The 21,130-nt window shown below is 46.0% G+C and overlaps 1 protein-coding gene across 1 annotated transcript in view; it reads left to right on the forward strand.

The window, feature by feature from the left end:
* The first annotated feature begins 2,237 nt into the window (after positions 1 to 2,237).
* TRIM67 (tripartite motif containing 67) overlaps positions 2,238 to 21,130 on the forward strand; it is a 37,228-nt gene continuing 18,335 nt past the window's right edge. The window contains 6 exon segments of the mRNA XM_030036028.1: positions 2,238 to 2,652; positions 2,654 to 3,490; positions 9,519 to 9,614; positions 13,571 to 13,693; positions 14,998 to 15,108; positions 17,379 to 17,538. Coding sequence (XP_029891888.1) covers positions 2,560 to 2,652; positions 2,654 to 3,490; positions 9,519 to 9,614; positions 13,571 to 13,693; positions 14,998 to 15,108; positions 17,379 to 17,538 — 1,420 coding nt within the window. The 5' untranslated portion in view covers positions 2,238 to 2,559.

Raw genomic sequence — 21,130 nt, forward strand, 5'->3', positions numbered from 1 at the left:
GATCAGTAGGATAGGGAAACGGGTGCACCGGACCACGCAGCTCTCCCTTCTCTCAAAGCCATAGCTTTCCTGGGCATAAATGCTTCAGACAAACTTCTAAAGTAGGTGGAAAAAGATGTTGAATGAAGTACAAGTCACACCACAGTACAGAGAAGACCAGATCACTTTTTCATCTCCATTTCAAATGTCATCTGTTATGGAAATATGCTCTGAGGCCAGATCAGGAGAAGAAAAGTTTGGTTTGAAAGAGAGGGGTTGTACTTCAGAGATGGTTTCTTTCTTGCCATTTCCCTCTGTAGTCAAGTGCAAACAATCCTAGGATTTCACATAAACTCTAGAGTAATGGTCAAAATGGAAATGTAATATTCACTGTATTGGAACTGTGGAAGTCATAAGCCCCAGCTAAAAGGCAGCTACAAAGGGGAGCTGGTCGGGTTTGGTGTTCAAACCTTTTCATTTCCACCACTTCTTGTCTGATATGTCCAGTTTTGCTTAGATGTCTCAGACCTAGTGCTATCATTACACAAGTTATGATCACTGTCACCTTACACCCAACGCAGGTAAAGAAAGAAAGCTAAAGTCCAGGAAAAAAGCTACCGTGCCTTCCTAATTACCTTTAGGATTATGGCTTCCAACACAGACTTGAAATTTGCACCTTGGATTCACCTATGGATCTGCAAGAAATCTTTAGCATGCATCCACTCCCGCTGCTGACAGATGGTAGAGCAAAGAACAGAGACTATGAACATAACAGCATTTCACCCACAGCTTTTTTCTTGCGGTATAGTAGCATAAGGTAGCTGTGAAATCAGTGGTGTTTCAGACCATTCCTTGCACTGCTGAGGTTTCTAGCTGGAGGTAGCCCAAACACACAGTCAGTCTATAAACTCTCAACCTCGGCACAGAGGTCACACCAAAGAAGAAGATACCTAGCCAGAAGACTGGAGGGTTTATGTGAGTTAGGGCTGTTTCTTTTCTGCAACAGAGGACAAACCTGCCCCTTTCCACCTTGAACTGGGGAACTCCAAAGCTTTAAACCCCTCGAGGCTTTCTTCCCCCTCAGCTTTACATGAGAACGGCTAGGCAAGATACAAGAAGGAAAAGGGCAGAGGAAAGACTGAAAAAATGGGAACCTCTAATATATTCCTGCTCTCTGTCTCCATTCCTCCTTTTCTATGCATTGACAGTTTTAATAATCTGGCAAGAGCAAAGCCTGAAACTAGAAAATCCTTTCCTACCCAGTGTCACCAAATGCTCATCATGTCCTCAGAAACATTATGATGAGAGGGGATGCCTTTAAGATGTTCTCGCTTTTCTTTTTTTTTCTTTTGACACCAGTTAGTTCTATATTTTTGAAAGAGCTGCTCTGAAACAACCAGCTCGCATTTTAAAACAAACAAAAAATTAGGATCTGCTTATAGAACTGAAGTTAATACAGAAGTGGCTTTTAAACAAGATAGACGAATTTAAAAAAAAAAAAGGAAAGAAGCAGTGAAATCACTCTTACGCATAATCTCTTCCCTATGAAAATAAACCACTGTTACATCCACGCTAAGCATATGTAGAGTAAACAAAACAGACGGGGGGACTTCCCACTGCTGGTTTCTTTCTTCTAAGGATGGTTATTTTCAGTTCATAAACTCTCAGCTGTCATCCCTGATTTATCTTGGCAGCAAATTTCTGATGGGGTTACACGGCTCCGAGCTGGGGCGATGCGGCACGTCTCCCCGCTCGCTGCTCCCTTCCCTCCCTTCCAGCCGCCCCATCTGCAACCGGCCTTGGCGCTTCTCTCAACCCCTTTTCCATTCCTCCCTCTAACAGTGCCTGACATTTTGTGCGTCTCGGTTCTGCTCCGGCACGGTGAGACCCGTACGAAGGAGAAGCGGGCTCTCAGTTTTTTGGGAAGCGTCCTCCTTTCCTCGAAGGAGAAGCCGGCTCTCAGTTTTTTGGGAAGCGTCCTCCTTTCCTCGGGGAGGGGGGAGAGGGCTACAAGGGATGACGAAACCCCGCCTGCCTTCAATCCGCTCCCCAAACAATGGCTTTATTTAAACCTATAAAGACATCGCTGTACGGAGAGCCTTTAAAAAAATGTTTTCGCCGTCCCCAGCCGTAGAGAGAGCGACCACTTATTTGCTGGCGAGGGCTCCTCCCGCCCCTTCCCACTCCTGCCCTCCCTCCTCCCCCCGCCTCCCTTCCCCATATATTATTACTCTATGCCACCAACGTTAAAACAGCCCCACCGCGCTCCCTGCCCGAGCCACCGGCCTGAGGGAGCCCTTCCCTCGCCCCGAACAGCCTCCGGGCGGCCCCTCCGGGCCCGGCCCCTCCGGCCCCGGCCCCGGCCCCGGCCCCGGCCCCGGCCCCGGCCGGAGCTGTCTAGCCCCGGCGGGTGCTGAACCGGCGGGAGCGGGGCCCTCCGCCCTCCCGGCCTCTCCCCGGCGCCCTGAGGCGAAGCCGGCGGCGGCGGGCGGCGCGGGGGGATGGGGGGAGCCGGCGGCCACCCCGCAGCTCCCGCCTGAGCCCGCCCGCTCCCCTCACACAAAGCCCCGCGCCGCGGCCATGGAAGAGGAGCTGAAGTGCCCGGTGTGCGGTTCGCTCTTCCGGGAGCCCATCATCCTGCCCTGCTCGCACAATGTCTGCCTGCCCTGCGCCCCGCACCATCGCCGTGCAGACCCCCGAGAGCGAGCAGCACCTGCCGCCCCTGCTCCACCCGCGGGGACCCCCGCCGCCCGCCGCAGCCGCCGCCGCCGCACCGGGGCCGGGAGCCGCCGCGGGCTCCGCCGCCTGCCCGGACTCGGAGTGCGCGGCGGGCGGCGGCGGCGGCGGCGGCGGGGACCACGCCGACAAGCTGAGCCTGCACAGCGAGACCGACAGCGGCTACGGCTCCTACACCCCCAGCCTGAAGTCCCCCAACGGCGTGCGGGTGCTGCCGCTGGTGCCGGCACCCCCGGGAGCGGCGGCGGCGGCGGCTCCGAGGGGCGCCGGCCCCGCCAGCTCCTCCCTCACCTGCCCGCAGTGCCACCGGAGCGCTTCCCTGGACCAGCGCGGCCTCCGCGGCTTCCAGCGCAACCGCTTGCTGGAGGCCATCGTGCAGCGCTACCAGCAGGGCCGCGCCGCCGCCGCCACCGCCGCCAAGTGCCAGCTCTGCGACCGCAGCCCGGCCGAGCCGGCCGCGGTGCTGTGCGAGCAGTGCGAGGTGCTGTACTGTGCCGCCTGCCAGCTCCGCTGCCACCCGGCCCGCGGGCCCTTCGCCAAGCACCGCCTGGTCCCGCCGCCCGGACAGCCGGGCGCCCCCGGCGGCGGCGATGGCGGGAAAGGGGCGGGAGGCGGCGGCGGCCGGAAGGTACCGACGTGCGCCGAGCACGACCTGGAGAACTACAGCATGTACTGCGTGAGCTGCCGCAGCCCCGTCTGCTACCAGTGCCTGGAGGAGGGCAAGCACGGCAAGCATGAGGTGAAGGCCCTGGGCGCCATGTGGAAGCAGCACAAGGTGAGTCAGTCCCCTCGGCCGGCCGGGAGGAGCCGGGGCGACGCTCGGCCCCGGGGGTTTCTTGGGCCCAGCGGCCCGGCGTTGGGCTGGAGGCCGTGGGACGGGGGGCTACTTCACGTCCATCATCCTCCCAGGCTTTTTTCTCCTTGGCGCTTTGCTCACCGGGCCCTTCCCGACTGCCCGGCGACCCCGCAGCCTCTGCTCGGGGTTAGAAGACCCTCAGGCTCCCTCCCGCGTTGGCCCCACCTTAGCCAGCAAATCTCAGGCTCTGCCAGGCCTCAGGCAGACACCTGGAATTAGCGAGTCCGTCTCGCTAACTCGTTCGCCTTCCACAGGGCCTTTGGCCATCCCGTCCTCGCGTGGGTGCCTGCGAAGAGACGGGGTGGTCATTCCATCCCTTCACCACCTCCCTTTCGCCCAGTGCAAGCTGCCACAACCATTTCCCACCCCCACGTGTCCCCCACGTGTCAATGGGGGAGAGTGGCCCAGAGCCACCCGAGGGTTTTAGACAGGCGAGCATGGTAAGGAGGATCCTGGGACCTTGTGTTGTCTCCTGGCCCTCAAAGAGGTCTCCCCTCCCACTCAGTTCCCGAAGAGGCCAGGAGCAATGGCTGGAGGGACCTTCATGACACAACGATGAGTAAGGAATTGTAGGATGGATGGGGTCTGGGGATAAGTAAAGCTTTTTCTGATTCACGTAATGTCACGGTCCGATTCAGGCTACCCTGCAAGCGATGCTCTGTAGCCCTCCCTGGAGCCCCCGGGGGACATCGGAGCCAGCCGCATAGCTGCACAGGGGGGTCACCGAGGTCTGGTAGAGCTGCTGGCTCACTTGGCCGTGCTCTCCTTGTTAAAAATAAGACTTTGCAACCATTTGAATAAAGAGCAAGACATGACCTTGGAAGTTGAACGAGTGTGTGAAGTTAGCTCTTTCTTGCTAAGAACAGTGGACCCTGGAAAAATGATTAGTTAATACATATGAATGTACGGAGGGGACTTTAATGCCTGAGTGGTGAGAACAGTCCTCCGGAGCTTCCCACCATACTGGGGGAAAGGACTTCCCCCCAAGCTGAGCAAAGAGCACTGGCCACAGGGTTCCCTTCTTCCCGCTCTCTGCTGCAGTTAGCAGCAAGGGAAGCACAGAGAGAGCCTTTCAGACACTGTCGGAGAGGTCAAAATCCAAACTGGTCTCATCACCCCTCAGCCATGGAGTGGTTGAGCACAAGCTAGGCCAAGACATTTGGCAAGGCAAAAAATTGACTTTTGATTTTAAGATTCAAAAAAGATGCCCCTTGGGGGCATCCATCTGAGAAAGACAAACTTTTTCAGTCCGTGTTTTGGTTTGAATGCTCTGCCAAGGGCTCAGCCATCTCCTCCCTAACGTATTTGTGCAGAGGAGAAGTTCTCTTGGCCCAGAAGGAGCAGACTGCAAATTCGCAGCTATTGCTGCTTATGCCAATGGCAGAATCCTCTTGGGAGCAGAATTATTTTAATGAGCAGGGACTGAGTTCACTGTTCAAGTGTGGCTGATGTTTTGGAGAGCGTGAGACACCAGCTTGTGCTGTATTACGGTCTACTTTGAGTTAAAACTGATGCCTTTTTGAACAATGTGATAAACTCCGCTGTAATCAAAGTTCAGAGTCAGTCAGTTTCTCTCTTTCCTACTGTCAAGTATTGTCAAAAGACAAACAATACCCAGGTGGTTTGTATTTTTACTGCATTTTTTTCTGGGAATAAGGTGTCACAGAATATGATTTTTCTCTTGATTTACACACTCAATCAATGCAAAAATTGTAATGAAAGAAAAAAATACTCAAAATTAACTAATTTGGGGACTCTAAAATTGTGCTGTTGTCAATATTATTTTTCCCAGAACAATGCGCTTGGCAGAAAAGAAATATAATGGAACCAGATAGCCAGACAGCCTAAATCATCAGCTCCCATTCGTTCAGATAAATTGTTTTGGAATTAGATAGTTCTGCGTAGAAATAGTTCTCATATACAGTAATTTCTACAAGTCTAGTACCTGTAGTTACTTTGGCCAATCCATAGATTACTTACATTGAGTGGCATGCCAAACGTAGTGCAAGGTTTATGTGTTCTCTCCAGATGCTCCAGGCGTAGCTGGTAGAAGCAGCTGGAAGGGCTTGTCTGTAAGTGTTCTTAGCCTGACAGACTGACAGTTGTTCACCATCAGCTGATAAGCACCTGCTTATCTCCTTCTAAGGCCGGTGGCTGGTATTCTTCACCTAAGAAGGGCTGCCAGAGCCATTTCCCCACCTCTCAGGACACAGTTTCATCCCACAACAGCAAACTTCAAACATTTTTTCTACTGACTGTAGACCTGCTTTTCCAGAGGCCCTGCCCACCTTCAGCTTCAGGATCCGTTTCCATTCCACTTCTGTATCAGCCTTTTGTTTGAACTGTTTGACTTCGCCTTTGTTAGGGCCTTATGTAGTGATCTAGTGGCAAATTAGAGTGTATAACCTTGTCCGTACAGTGCTGCAGACTGTGCCGTGGAATGTGCATTTCCCCTCAGCTGTGCTGCTGTCATGAAAGCTGTACTAGACTGGTTGGCCCCTGTTAAGGCTGCAGGTTCCCCATTACGCTGCTGTATGTAACTTCTCCTACAGAGAAATTAAAACTGGCGTAAAATAACAGCAGGGCCCCAATGGCATAAATATGTGAAAATCCACTGACTTAGCTGGACTTTATTATATTCACTTACATGCAAAGTGCATCTGGACCAGCAGTTTAAGGTTATTAAGTAAAACTGTGTAAGTCTTCTGCCAAAGTGAAGTCCTTTTATGTCTTTGTAGCAAGAACAGAAACACTGTTGTCAGATTTAAGTTGGTAGGCCTTTTGACCTACCAATATGAGGAATGATGGTGGACACATTTCAGCTCTGCCCATTCTAAATGGTTATATATATATACACACACATACATATATATATACATACATACCGAAACTCTGAAAAAACCCACAGCTGGATGGGTCTTTGAAGGGCAGGGCGGGCAGGCGGTTGAAGGCAAGTGTTGGAGTCCAAATGCCTGCTTTTATTTGCTGGCCTAAAGAGTTGTGTTCCCAAAAACATGTGGCCTGTTTCAGAATTCAGTGCCAGGGCAAGATTATCTAATCAATAGTTAATCTGCTGCTAAAGAGAGATAGAGGAAAAACAAGTTAAATGAGCATGAACTGTTCAGTTGAAAAAGGACGTGGGCATTATCTGGTTCATTTTCTAAAATCAAAGGAAGCATCGGTCTTCCATGCCATCTGGGTTTAATTACTCACCCTTGTTATCTCCCTGTTCCTGTATTTGATAGAAGTAGAAACTTGGTATCCATCTCCTGCATCCACATTATTGGTTGCAATACCAGGTATTAAGGATAATGCCAGGTAGAATACCGTTTGTCAGGAGTTATTAATTGTCGCAGTCAACAGAGCTTATAACATTTCAGTTTGGCTTCCAGTAAATGTTTCTACACCACGAAAGATTACTCTGAGTGTACAGGGCATTTTTTATGGCTTGGTTGGTTTACTGAGGGCTTAGTCATGTAGCTCCATTTGATTTTAATGGGAAGTGCATGACTAAATTCCACTGCTTTGTAAGGTATCTTTTACAAATGCTTGGAAAAACAAGGCTATTATCTCTAAGTGGCTTTCACAAATGGAGATGGGGTCTTCTCCTCAGCTTCACGCTGCAGTCGCGTTAATGCAACCACAGGTTTTAATGAACCTGGCAATTCGCTCACGAGCCCTTTGAACAATGACGTCGTTGAGTTTCTATTGCAGCCCTTTGCGATGGGAGCGTGCCGGGAGCCAGGAGTGACTGTGCTAATTGCCATCGGTACATATGTGGGTTACAATTCGTCTGCGGTGATTCAGTTTTCTATGGCTGCTGTGATGCCCACATAAAGCTTTTGGCTCCTCTTATCTGGTGAAATGCACTTTGAGATGATTTGAGAGCCAGGGCAGATGTTGGAAAAGTGCAAGTTTTACTTCTGTGGGGACCAAACATTGGTTTTGATTTGAAAGAAAGGAGCCCTTGCCTCCCTGGGACAATTTGGTTGGGCCAGTCAATGGCAGAGCATACCATGCTTTTGCCACCTACTTCTTTCTCGCTTCCTTCCCAGCCACTGGGTCATACGCCGCTTCCACATTGTCCTGCGTCAGCTTGACAAACCAAAGGCTTACATGTGCGTTGTGGATGGAGCAGAAAGTGCCATCAAAAAGGGTGGGCTTTAAACTCCAGCAACCATGGTCAGCCCATGGACAGCTGATCTGAAGCCCTGATTGTCTGATCTGGTGGAATCAGTGACTAGAGTTTGTGTAAGACAATACTAAATATTCAAATACTGAGAAACTTACACAGTAATGTGTCTTACCATTACATTTGTTACAAATGACTTGTAGTGAAGCATACTTTATTTCCAAATTTAGCATTAATGTAATACCTACAACCGGGCTAAAAGGGAAAAGGTTTGTGTGAATATGAGGAAAAAAACCCTAGGGTGGCTTCTTTCTCTATGATTCAGTCCGAGCTCCTGGTCGGGGTTTGTACCCACTTCCCACAGAGCCGTGTGGGGTTTAGGCAGTGCCTCTGCCTGTGTAAGGCAGCCTGCCTCCAAGCTGGGCTGTGAAGTGTCCACGAGGAGCTGCCAGGGTCTGCTTTTTGCTGTCCTGCACGAACGGGTGAGCACAAGGGGAGGATGAGTAGGAGATGTTCAGGCAGGAGGTAAGCTCAAAACTTGGGCAGCCTGAAGAAGCGAGCTGTGCCCTTTTCAGGGATGCAGTAATTTACGTCCCTCCAGGAGCAAGAGGGAAGCAGAGAATGAGTGGTGGCTAACTGAATTTCAATTAGGCCTCCTCTTAGAGGCTCATAATCTTTGTGCCTTCCTACATACAAGGCTCTGTCTCAAGGCACACTCTAGTCCTAAGGAAACAAGAGATGGCAACCTTCTGAAAGCCTGACGTTAGTAAAGATACTTAATCTTCCATTTCCTGATGCCAGCTGTCATATCCGTTTGGTGAGGATAATTAACTGGACGTCAGCAATCGGTAGTTGCCAAGTCTGCTTGAGGGGTAGACCCACAAAGAGAGCGTCTAACCTGCAGGACACTCAACGATGGGACTTATCCGGTTGCTCTGCATTATGTCTGCACGGAGAAGTAATGCTGGATCCAGGCTTGCCATGGGCTGACAAGCAGGGCAGTATGGTTTCTGTAATTCCAGTCAGACTTCCAGGGAAGTTGTGCCGGGGCTGCTCCGGTCAGACCATGGCGGTTCTTGGTCTGCTGGGGGCAGAACAGCCATTTCCTTCCCATCCTGGAAGTCCATCGAGAAGCTTCTTGTTCGGTTTAGAGATCTCAGGTGCTGGCTGAGGAAAGGGGAGGTTAGGTGTTCAGTGTGGACTTAGAAAAGACGTATTCCATATGTCTCACCAGTCAAGAGTTAGAGGAAGGGTTTGTTCCAGCTTTTCCAGAAATATTCACCCTTTTGTTGGGTTAGAGCATGGGAAACTGGAGCCCCAAAGGGATATTACTATGAAGTCTGAAAATGCAGATTTGTCTTTGAAGTCCTAGTGTATCTCAGGTTTGGTAGGATCTACCACATTTATAAAGAATTCAGGCTTTGGTGAAAAAAAAAAGTACCATTTTGGAAAGCACTGGGGGATTTTTCAGCATGACAGATGCTACTGTGTAAGTGTGAGACTGTTATCTCCTTATATACGGGGGTAGCTGTCTTATAAAAAGGTATTTTGACTTACCAAGTCACTGCAATAAAGTGGAATGTGCAGACACAATACTTGACTGCCCCCACATGCATATTTCACCTTTATTAAATCTTATTACCATTAAAATCTTAACTATTCTTTTCTAGCACAAACACTGTGCGTGTAAGAACACATGCGACAGCAAGTAAGCCTTTTAGCACACTATTAATCATCAAACCCGGGGATTAGTAAGAAACACATTTGCATTTTATCTCTAAATTTTCCTTTTTTTCCTTCTTTTTTTCCTTGCAGGCACAGCTGTCTCAGGCTTTAAATGGTGTTTCAGATAAAGCAAAGGAAGCTAAAGAATTTTTGGTTCAGCTGAAAAATTTATTGCAGCAGATCCAGGTAACTGTAGAATATTAGCTGTTTTGATAATACAGTAATCAATAGAACTGAGTGAATAATTTATTTGATGACTTTGTCTCCTCTGCTATTCTCATCTTTCCTGGAATCATCTAACCTTTCTTGAATGGATTTGCTAGGCAAAGTTATTCATCAAATAATGCCTGCAAGCCCCTCTGAGCTTCTAGATTGTTTGCTGTTTGTTGCGAGAAGCTGATACTCAATACTGGACATCTGAGCTGTGTTGATTAGTATTTGATTGAATCCATCGGTCATGCTTCTGGGCTCCTTCCTGACTGCAATTGCTTGAATTGGGCATTTAGGATAAGTTCTCATTTTAACACATTCAGAATTTACTACTTGTTTTTCATCTTACATTTTCTAAAAATGTACTCGTTTCTGGACAAAATCCAGTCAACCTGCTTATTCGAGTACTTGTAGGAAGTGAAAAAAAAGAAGAAGAAACAAATGCTGCTAAATCAGTGTGGTCGTTTATGGAAGCAGAAGATATTTTCATGCCTGTAATTGCCCAGCTTTAATAGTCAGAAAAGGGGCTCACGGTGAGTGCCATAATTGAGGGCACAAACCCAAAACAAACCAAGTCCCATTTTCAACCAAATTTAGACTCATCAGTGCTGGAGGTCAGATGATCCTCAAGGTCCTTCTCATCCTGCAGAGTGTGGCTGGAAATGTGCCGCCGCAGTTTGAGCCGCACGGTGCCTGGGAGGGGACACTTGTTATCCGCAGCAGCGATGCTCTGCGGCGGTGGGTTTTCTGTGGGATATGCATCATCTGCTCTACGATATGCCCGCTCTGCTGCTTGCTCATCTTCCATCAACAAGCAAGTCCTGTGCCTGTTAGTAACAGAAAGCCAAAGCAGGAGTTCAAAAATCTGTATTTAGTTTAGCATAAAATCATTAAAACACTCCACTTAACACTCCAGGTGATGAACTCATATCACAAATGGTGCCCAAGCTCTCAGGTTGCCCCAGGGCAGTGTAGCTACCCACCCTCACAGTCTTCTGTGGCCACGTGGGGAAGGGAACAAGCCAAGACTGAGAAACTGGTAAAAAAAAGCACATCTAACTGAAAAAAATGAGTGCGAAGCCACCGACCGGCACCTGTCATGTGCCGTGTTTTGGACACAGCGTGAGGTTTCTCTCAGCTGACTTTACCTATTTAAAAGTTATGTAGCTCATCTAACCCAGTCATTTAGGCTTCTTTCCTTGTCCAAGGACAAGAGACACCTCTAGAGAGCAATTCTTCCTATGGGTATGAACAGCTATTTTAGGATGGGATAACTCATCCAAAACAGTAGTCTATCATCACCAATCTTTTCTTGAGTCACCTAGCTCCATTAAAAATGTAGTTTTCCCTCCTGAAACCTAAAGGTGGCCTATTACAACTATTTATGACTATGCTGTCAAATCCTTTAATGTGTTTCAACAAAATCACTGCCAAATTGCTCTGCATAAGGGAGCTGCTACAATTAGATCAAAAGACCAAGCCATTTTTTTGATGCTGCTCATTGCTTAAAATGCTAGAGGAGAACTCAGAAGAGGAAATTGTATCCAGCAGTCACCCTCTAACATTTAGGCATGTCTGGGCACAAAGCTGAATCTGACCCTCACATGTTGACCCTGTCTCCGTCGTGAGTCTGAGTGAGGACATCAAATCTCAGCAAACCAAAACAGCAGGACTAATCCACTGCATATGTATTCCTAAGTAAAAGTAGAAGGCTGGGGCACAGCTCTGAGGCGATCACCCCCACACTTTAACCCTTAATGAGCTCCCTGGCATGGTTTTCTCCCATGACAAATTGCACTCTTCCCAGGTGATGCTCAAGCAGCATTTGATGATAGCACATACCAGGGAATACTCCTGGTAGGCAGGTTTGGTACAGCCACGCTATTTGAGGGAGAAGAGTTTAGATGTGCCGTGAGCTGGTCTGTGCCTTTTGGCATCTGGACCGAAAAAACAGTTCTTGGACTGTTTGGCAGGGAATAGATGTAGCCTTTGTGTGTAGATTCATACTGAGAACCATGTATCTCAGGGCAGGTTATTTCTAATAGAAGTCTTATGGTGGTTGCCACACACACATACAGATATTTACCCCTCAGCAAAAATGTCTTTAAAATGTACGTTTATACAAAGGAGTGAGCAATATGTACGTTTTATTATCCTGTCTCAATGCACAGCATACCAGACAGCCATCTGCACTCTTTGTCTCCTCGCTGAGTTTGCCACAGTTACCAGGAGCTGTGCTTTTCTCTAGCCTGGGGCACTTTGCAAATTTATAATCTACTTTTCTTTTCCCTGCTTTGCAGATCTGTTGTTTCCCCCTCTTTTTTCCTTCCCTTCTCCTTTCTGAGGTCACTTTTAAATCTCTTGGTCTCTTCTTTTCGGAAACTGCCTGTTCCTCATTGCCCCTGTTGCTTCCTTGCTCCTCCTTGTTGCTGTCACTATCTGATTTTCACATTTTCCCATCTGCTGTAACAATTTAATCCTTTCTCGCTTGAAAGAGGCATATCGCCAAACACCCTGTTTGACACGTGAACAGAAAATGAGGAGAGAAATGATGCGCTATAGCCATCAACTGATTCAGGCTCTGTACACAAACCAGCCCTTCAAGAGTAGCTGGATGGAAACCAGCTTAAGGGGGAGTCGGGTGTGATATAAGCCGAGGAGGGAGAGATGCAAACAGGAACAGTCTAAGACAAACCTGAGAAGAGTAACTGGGCTGTTCGGTGTCTCTCCCCCCCACATCTTGCTGACAGGTCTAGGACTGCAGTGGGGGCCTTTCGGGGAAGGGTGACCCTGCATCCCTCAGCTGGAGAAAGGGATGGGTGGATTGCAGTGAGGGAAGGGGATACAGTGCTGAAAATTTTAGTCTCAAAAGAATGAAGACAAAGCAAATGAACAGAAAAGAAGAGAAAAACATAAACAAAAGAGCTAAGAGATAGGAATGAGTTAGGGGCTTACCACAAAGATGCTTCTTCTTCAGCACTTGTTTAAAATCTTCTCACATTTAATGCTGCGCTTTTTTTTTTTTTTTAAATTGGGGTATTTGGGAGGAAAGCTGACAGGACAACTGAACATGTCCTCAAAAGAGGAGCTTGAAAGCTTTCCTCTTCTTCTAGTCTCATGAGAAGAGGAAGCAAGGGAGAGCGTCCCTCTGAATGGGTGCTACAGCATCAGTTCTATGGCCAGAGCAAGCTGTCCCCAGGATCTTGTAGTACCATCTGCCCGGGTTTCTACAGCTGCGTGGGATTCTGTGGTAGCATGGTTTGTCCTACCTCATTGGTAATGCGAAGTGATACCCAGGCCCTACGCAAGGCTCAGTGTTGTATACCTCAGATGCTGGCCTTTGCCTAGCAGAGAGTTTTACCACAATGCAAATAAAAAACTGCCATGTTTTTTTTGTTTTTTTAAAGCTAATCAAATACATGTCTCCACTGCCAAGTGCTAGCTATTTTTTAAAAAGTACTTGACGCAATACACAAATCTCAGGGCTTTGTACCTGATTAATTTCCTTGTAATAAGCCTGTAGACTAGATTCTGGTCCATAATTCTGTTCTAATTGCCATGGTGTAGAGCCAGTGATTTCAAAGTTGCTACAGTGGGGTAATTAAACCAGAATGGGGCTGAATGCTCTTATGTATATGTATGCACTGTGTATGTTAGGTTTAGCTTTTATATTATGTTGTACTACATCTGTTGTCCGGAAAGTGCCAGTAAATCAAGGTTTTAAATAAGCCCATTTGTGGCACAGCAACTTTCTGTTTCATTTTATAGCATGCAGCTATTACTGGCACAGCTATAATGAAATCAGAAAGGCACAGAAATGCCGAGGTCTTGAAAGGAAATCTTTTCTGAATAGAAAAACAGGTAAGAATGAGCAATAGCTTAAGCTGTAAAGTATGCTTTCTTTGATGAGTATGACTCTCACCTTCTTCTAGGAGAACGGGTTGGATTATGAAGCCTGCCTTGTCGCTCAGTGTGATGCCTTGGTTGATGCGTTAACACGACAGAAGGCAAAACTGCTCACAAAGGTGACCAAAGAACGTGAGCACAAGCTGAAGGTGAGCACAGCTCTCATCAGCTGAGCACGGCTGCTGCTGATACCTGTGTTACTGTGCATTTTGTCAAGTCCCCAGCCCTTTACACCATGAAGATTCCTCGTGACCAAATCCTGAAGTCCTTTCGCAGGTTCCAGTTCAGCAGTTTAGTGGAACTGTGCTTATACACTTAAAATGAGGCATATAATTCAGCAGTTTGTTGAATCAGGCCACCAGCCTTTATTTATCTGATGGTTTTGGGCTGTCTTTTGAGAGGTGCTTATCAGTGAAACCTGTGTGTGGTTTCAATTCTGGGACCTTCTGCCCAGGTAAAAGGCTGGGATTTTGGTGTCTCTTCAAACCTTTGAAATTCGGGCAAACCACCTCCAGAAATCCATGTGCTACTCAAAAGATACTAAAGAAATGCAGTAAAGGGAGGTGGGGAGAAGAAAGCTATAAATTGTTCAAGAAAGTGGCAGTCAAGAAATATTTAAAAAGATACATTTCTTGAAATGTTGAACTGCATATGTGATTTTGAGATATTATAGTGCCAGTAACATTAATAGTACCTAAGACAGAAGGAAAAATTGAAGTGAAATACCTATGGCAAACAATGAATAAAATCTACCTGAGATCAGCATTTAACATCCCCCCCGCCATGCTTAACAAGAACCAATACTTAGGACACAACTGCTAACAGCACAGCTAATCCTGCAGTTTATTCCTGTTAGGCTGTTGTACCTCAGGAGTTGTGCTATCAAACACAGTGCTATTCAGCCTAGTCTACAGCCTTGTGGCAGCAGAATCAAGTCCAAAATGTGGAAAAACAAGATGCAGCTTTTTTATTTCTTAATCCCAGCAATGCATTCTTAAGCAGAGCAGGATCAGTGGTGAGCTGTGAAGAGCATGGTAGAGTATAATCTGCAAGAAACCACTCCTGCAGTTATCCTCTATAATATTTGCCTTTTGAAGTGAAGGATTTTTTAAAAGCTCAGATTTTAGTGAAAGTGTGATTGTAAATGTGAATACGGCAAATGCAGAAACATGTTCTGTGCTCTTTCTGCCCCAAGCAAGTCTGATCTTTGAGCAATTAATCTGCTCTGAAAATTGAGATTCCCTGTGCACAACATTTTGCCAAGCTAATTATCGGTATTTACAATACAGAGCAAGTGAGTGTAGCTGATGGAGATATGGCAATGGCCATATGGCAGCTAAATTAAGCATAGCTTTAACACACTTTTCCATTTGTTGTCTCTTCTGAAATAATCTTACACAATTCACTGTAAGCTGAGGCAGTCATCAGAACTGTACTGATGCTTGTTTTCCAGGTTGTTTGGGACCAGATAAATCACTGTACACTGAAGCTACGCCAGTCAACAGGGCTTATGGAGTACTGCCTAGAAGTTATCAAAGAAAATGATCCCTCTGGGTTTTTACAGGTATTTTTCTTTCTGATGTTCTGGGGGGAAAAAAAGACAAGACATCAATGTTAAATCTAAAACCGGGTAGCTTTGCTAATTAGCCTCTCCCACCTTCGAGGCAGGTTCACCTTACCTCCTGTTAGTACTGTCTAAAAGCTCAGATGATAGTCTGGTGACTGCATGAACGTCCCAGCGAAGGGACGGCTTTGAACAGCCGCACTCTGACCGAGGTGTGGAGTTAGCGGTCACACCACTTCCCTGATTGCTGACATCTTTCCTCTTGCCAGCCCTTCCTTCTGGGCTGAAAGAGAGGTGCTATGCAGGTAATGATAACTTTCTGCAGAATATTATTTTATTCTCCTCTGAGAAAACCAACACAGGGCTTCACAGAGCTCTCTGGTCAATTTGGAAAGGTCTATGACTCACCAGAGTAGTACTTCTGCCCCTCTTTGCTTCTCCCCTTTGCATTACTCTTTCTCATGTGAAAGAGTCCTTTCCACATCTCCCCTGTGAGGAAATCCAGCCTTAAGAGCCTGTGTGTAGCTTTGCATCACTGGGGTTGTTGCACCTTACAGGGGCTACAAGACTTGTAGCTGGAGGATCCAGGTACCCCGTCTTTGCAAAATATGGCCTAGCCAACAATTGCCTTAATTTGCAGGATATTGTTTCTTAAGTACAAGCAGTGAAAGTGTCTACTGATGAGGTAAAACATAACAGTTTTATTATCCAATTAAAACTTTTGCCTAATTAATTCTATTATTTTTATTAATTATTTTATTTTGCCCTATTAGTTTTGTTGCCTTATTAATTGCCTAAGAAGAAAGGCACATCAAACAAAATGATCTGCACGTGGCTGTCAGCTGAACAGGGCACGATGCACACATGAATGCATGAGTATCAGGGGGCTGTCACAGCATCCCTAAAAAACAGGATAAGAATTAGCCAACTTAAATCTATTAGCACTCCAGATTGATTGTTACTGTCACGTCTGGTCTCAAGCGAGAGTGGGGAATGCGTGGTGTTTATTAATCTCAAGACTACACAGGTTTTAGCAGGCTGTCAGTTGGATACTGCAGGACAAATGAAACCTTTAGGTCTTATCTAGATGCTAGCTAGATACATCCTTTGCTTTCATTTCAGCTTGCTTTTCATACAATCACAGAATGGTTTGGGTTGGAAGGGACCTTAAAGATCATCTAGTTCCTGTAACCTTTGTGGCTTCATTCTTTGCAGTCACCTTTTATTAAAAAATACTTCTGTTTTTACCCTTTCCTGGTTTATCTAATGATGCTTTCAAGGCAACCAGCAAACACTGAGGCACTGCATTACTTAGAGCAACTACTACTCAGCCAGGACACTGAAACACAGCCAAGGGATCCAATATCCCAGTAAGTGACTCCAAGGTCATAGGAAGGCTATGAGATGCTCCTCCACTTACTGCACAGACTGATTAGGAGCTGTTGATGCAGGCGCTTAGACAGGAGTGTCTTCCAGTAACAGCAATGAGAAAAGGTATCTGAACTCCTGCAGTAAAGAAAAACTCTCTCTGACCTATCCAGAAGAAAATTCTGCTCCCTGTGACTTCCAGGAAGCTCACTGGGAGGGACTCCAGATATCCGAATGGCAGCTTCACTGAACTCAGGGACAGCTGAGTTCATTGATTTCCATCCACAGAGCCAGGATTTCACTTTTGGAAGAGTCCATTGCAATCATCTTAGTCTGACTTTTGGCCTAATTGTCTGTGGGCTGAGCTAGAGTAACACTTTAAAAATGAAATTCAGTTCTGATGTAATGATAGAAAATCCATCATATTCTTCAAAAATCTGACAACTTAGCACCCTCACTGTGAGAAATACACACCTTTCTTCCCATTTGATTTTTTTATTCCTTTCAGCTTTCATCCACTGAATCATCTCTGCTGAACAGAGAGATGCTCTAACATTTAAACCTCTCTTTGTGCAACTGCTTTTTAAACAGGAGAGCAAAACTGTGCAGGTCAGAGAACAGAGTGCAGAAGTATAGGTGGCATTCAGAGGCATGATATGTAACATCTTCTTAACAGGCTTCATAAATGAGATTTTTACTTTCCTACCCTAGGATGAGATTTGTTTTGAAAAGACAGGATGAAAGGATGCAACATAAATGGACCTCACCCCAAAACGACCAGATCCCATCTCAGCTGTTGTGCTGTCATATTTCTGCTTTCTTTGTGCTGTATCTCACAGGCGTTCTGTCACTTTTAATGTGTGCATCTGCCATTTCGTTATAAGCCTGATACTCTCTTTCAGATTTCGGATGCTTTAATCAAGCGTGTTCAGGTATCTCAGGAACAGTGGGTCAAAGGAGCCTTGGAGCCAAAAGTGTCTGCTGAGTTTGACTTGACTCTGGATAGCGAACCTTTACTGCAGTCGATTCACCAGCTGGATTTTATTCAGATGAAATGTAGGGGTGAGCTTTTATGATTTTCTTTGTTCTGTTTTTTGTGCATGTTTTGAAACAGTGCTGGGAGGGACAGGGGCATGGAGGGAGGAAAGAGGGATGACTTGAAATTGCTGGATAGTTCTAAAAGATTTTCAAGCAAATTCAGATTACTGGGTGTTTCCTAGAAAGGTGTGCTCACTTCACATGCACTGACCTGAACAAGCTCAGACAGAGATACCCGGTGCAGCTAAAGATTTGAAAAGATACATTCTTCAGAGTAGGGCTATCTATCAACTTTGAAGATTAAAAAGACATTAGGTGCATGAAACTTGATGCCATTTTACAGCATTCCTAAGTTTAACATGGCTAATTCAAAATACCAATTACCCCTGTCTTGTCAGGAACCGCTGAAGTAGTAAATAAATATTCACACACACACACACACCCCTATGCTTGAATAGGGAAAAAAACCCCAAACCCTTTGACTTATATCTGCACTGTGCTGTGAACAGTGCCCAGCTTAAAAAAAACCTGTGAGGCAGAGATTCACAAGGGGAAAGGAGATCCATGGCTATACCCTTCCTTGATTCCAGGTATCTGAATGATTCCAAGGGACACACTAAAGGGAAAGGAGGTTAAAAAAAGTATTTAAAAGCAGAAGCTGATGAACAGTGGATGCCATTGGCAAAAAAATTATTAACATCATGCACTTGTAATGAGCTTGGTTTATATGGAGCAGGATGAGAACTGCATCAGAATTAGATAGTTCCATAGACCGGCTAGATTTGAAGGCCACTGTGGTCCCTGGGAATGATGGATGCCATTAGCTTCCCTCAGTGGTGATTCAATCCTTAATTATAAATGTGGGTGACAGGGTAGAGGCTGCCAGAAGTCAATGAACAAGTTAAGGATAATTGCGTTGTGATGTCAGATGTGCTTTTTTTTGACTCCAAGCAAGCATAAAGATTTCTGTTCAGTTTATCTGTTCTCTCTGGGCCTAATTCTGAACCTAAGAGACCCAAGATGAAGTAATTAGGGTGGATAATTTGGCAGGTAAATATGTGGAGAAACAATGGATAAACAGTTAAAGGCCAAAGTCTGCTCACCAAGAGTGGTTTGCATTTTGGCATAAATGGGCTGTGTTAAAGTTACTCAAAAACCACCTGTGAACTGCTCCTTTGAAATGTTGACAGCCAGGAAAGCAGAGTCAAGGAGAAAGAGTATCACTGATAAAACTTCTCCGAATACTGTCTGCACTTGTCTTTTTAAATCAGTTTATGTTTAATGCTGGCCATATTTGTTGTTAAATATATTTAATACTAATCTTCCACCACTCTCCTTCCCAAACCATTTCCAAAACTTTAGTTAAACTATCCACTTAGATTGCTAATTAACCACAGGTCACTTGAGGTGAGAGCAGCTTAGGTATTTGGCTTTTGGACATTCATCTGGCTTTAAGCTTGAAGACTTAGGAGACTTTAATTGAGCCAGATTCACTGAAGCTTTATGAAAGATAGTGCTGCCTGCTACGCTCTTGTTTATCATACGATCGCAGTGAAGCTCTGGTACTGAGCTAGACACAGTCTGAGGAGCAGAGAAGAGGACAGGACTGCTTCTGCACAAACCTGCATAGAGCTTACAAACACCCTGGGCCATTGCTCCCCAGAGGCACCTTAACAGTTAGTCCTCAGGAGAGGCTTTTCCTTCAGCTGCCTCGGCCTTGACCAGGGACTACCTGTTGCACATCCCATCAAGTTGGTCAGCACAACTGGCGTGACCACGTACACACCATGCAAGGAGTGGTGGAAATGGCATTAACCTGGCCAGCATTCCTGAAGGTGCATAAGGGACGGCATTATTCCCCCTCGCACCCCTGTGTGCCCAAGCAGAACAAGCTACCGACTGCTCCCAAGCTACCATTCATAGGTATTGAGGATCGTTTAGTACATAGAGGTGTATTTATGTTTTTCAGTTTATGGCAGCAAATCTATTTGCTTTTAAACTGCTCAGTCTGACACTTTGGCATTTTTTTTCTGAAATTTTACTTCTATGACTTCAACCAGCTCTGCATTATCTTCTCATGAATAGTGGTCTTGCATCTAGAAATACAGGTACCACAGAGTAAGCAACTCGGCATTTCAGCAGCGAGCACCCAGACTTACTGGGAACATCACTTTGCTGACTGTGAGGAGAAGCTGGTGTTGCAGGGTGATGTTTTGCTCTTTATCACCATCAGGACTTGCGTATTTCTGAGCCTCCAATTTCACAAAGAAAAATCTATGTGTCTTTTTACATCTGCTCCTCTTTTCCCAATCCTGCCTACCCCAGCGCACCAGCAAGTTATCAATCTTTGCCAAATGTTGGTGTTGAGGGGAGTGTTGCTAAGTCATTATACTGCTTGATCTGACAAGAGTAGATGCATTAAAGACATCAGAGACGATCTGTAAAGGACTTTTGGGGAAACCTGGAAGAATAGGACCAGTGTGCCTTTTCCAACTGCCAGTTTTTTTGTTCCAAAAGCTTTGCAATTTAAGGTCTGTACTGTTATCGATGCTTAGTGCATGACTGAATTTCTATTTTTTTTTTCAACTCTGGCCTCATTCAACCTCAGTGAGCTTGCATGGGTCATTTAGAGTGAAAGCATGCTTGTAAGTAAACATTGATTCACTGTGTTAGACAAAGAATAATGAAAACGAGAACAAATCACATTACATTTGCTTAGATGACTTGTTCATATACCTTACTGGTGGACTCTCTATAAGCCCATATCTAAAGCTCGTCTCAATAAATAAAGATCAGGGGGTGCTTTTTCTTTTTACAGAAAGAAAAAGCAATTTGGTAACAAATTAAATGTGCAGAAATGTGATAGGTGCAGAAGTAATGTTAAGCAGTCATGTTGACCAAAGGGTCTCATTGATAGCCCTTTGGCAAGAGTCCTACACTCCCCAGGCTAGCTGACCTGCTGAGACACGTGCACAGCTCTAGTAATTGCTGGCATTTTGAGCTTTCCCAGATCCCTTTCCTCTGTCCGTGTTTTCTTCTCTCTATTGCTTTTTCTGAGTGCCTTGGCACAAAATTCCTGTCCTTTTTGATGACGGGATCACTGATGTGTACATCACATTTCCTCAGTTCAAGCTATGGGCACAGGCAAATATGTGTTCCAGGTTTGTTTTGTTCAAACAGCTGGAACTGTCATGTAATCTTCATTTGTTGTAAAACAGAGATTACGTACAAAATAGGAAAAAATATAGCTACTCTTCTGTATCACCTCTGAATACTCATGCATATGCCCCTTCTCCTTGTCAGGAGTGACTCCTTCCCTCTTCTGCAAACCAGTCCATGAAGATTCCCCAGACACATCTCCTGCCGCAAATCTTCTCTGCTTCTCCAGCTGTGAGCTGCACGGCCCTGATAATGAAAGAGTAACCGTTTCATCGTAGGCTTTATCCCTGGTTCTCTCTGCTCTGCATCATGGGCCCGGGTCTTTGCCTGGGCTCTTTCCTTCTCTCTCGATAACACTGTTTGTAGGGCACTTGCTACAGCAGCAACTCAGGCTATTACCGGGCCATGCTGCAGTTTCGGAGGAGGTCAAAGTTTTCATGTTTCTGAGGGTCCCATT

This window comes from Aquila chrysaetos, chromosome 13 (genome assembly GCF_900496995.4).
Source record: "Aquila chrysaetos chrysaetos chromosome 13, bAquChr1.4, whole genome shotgun sequence".
NCBI lineage: Eukaryota > Metazoa > Chordata > Aves > Accipitriformes > Accipitridae > Aquila > Aquila chrysaetos.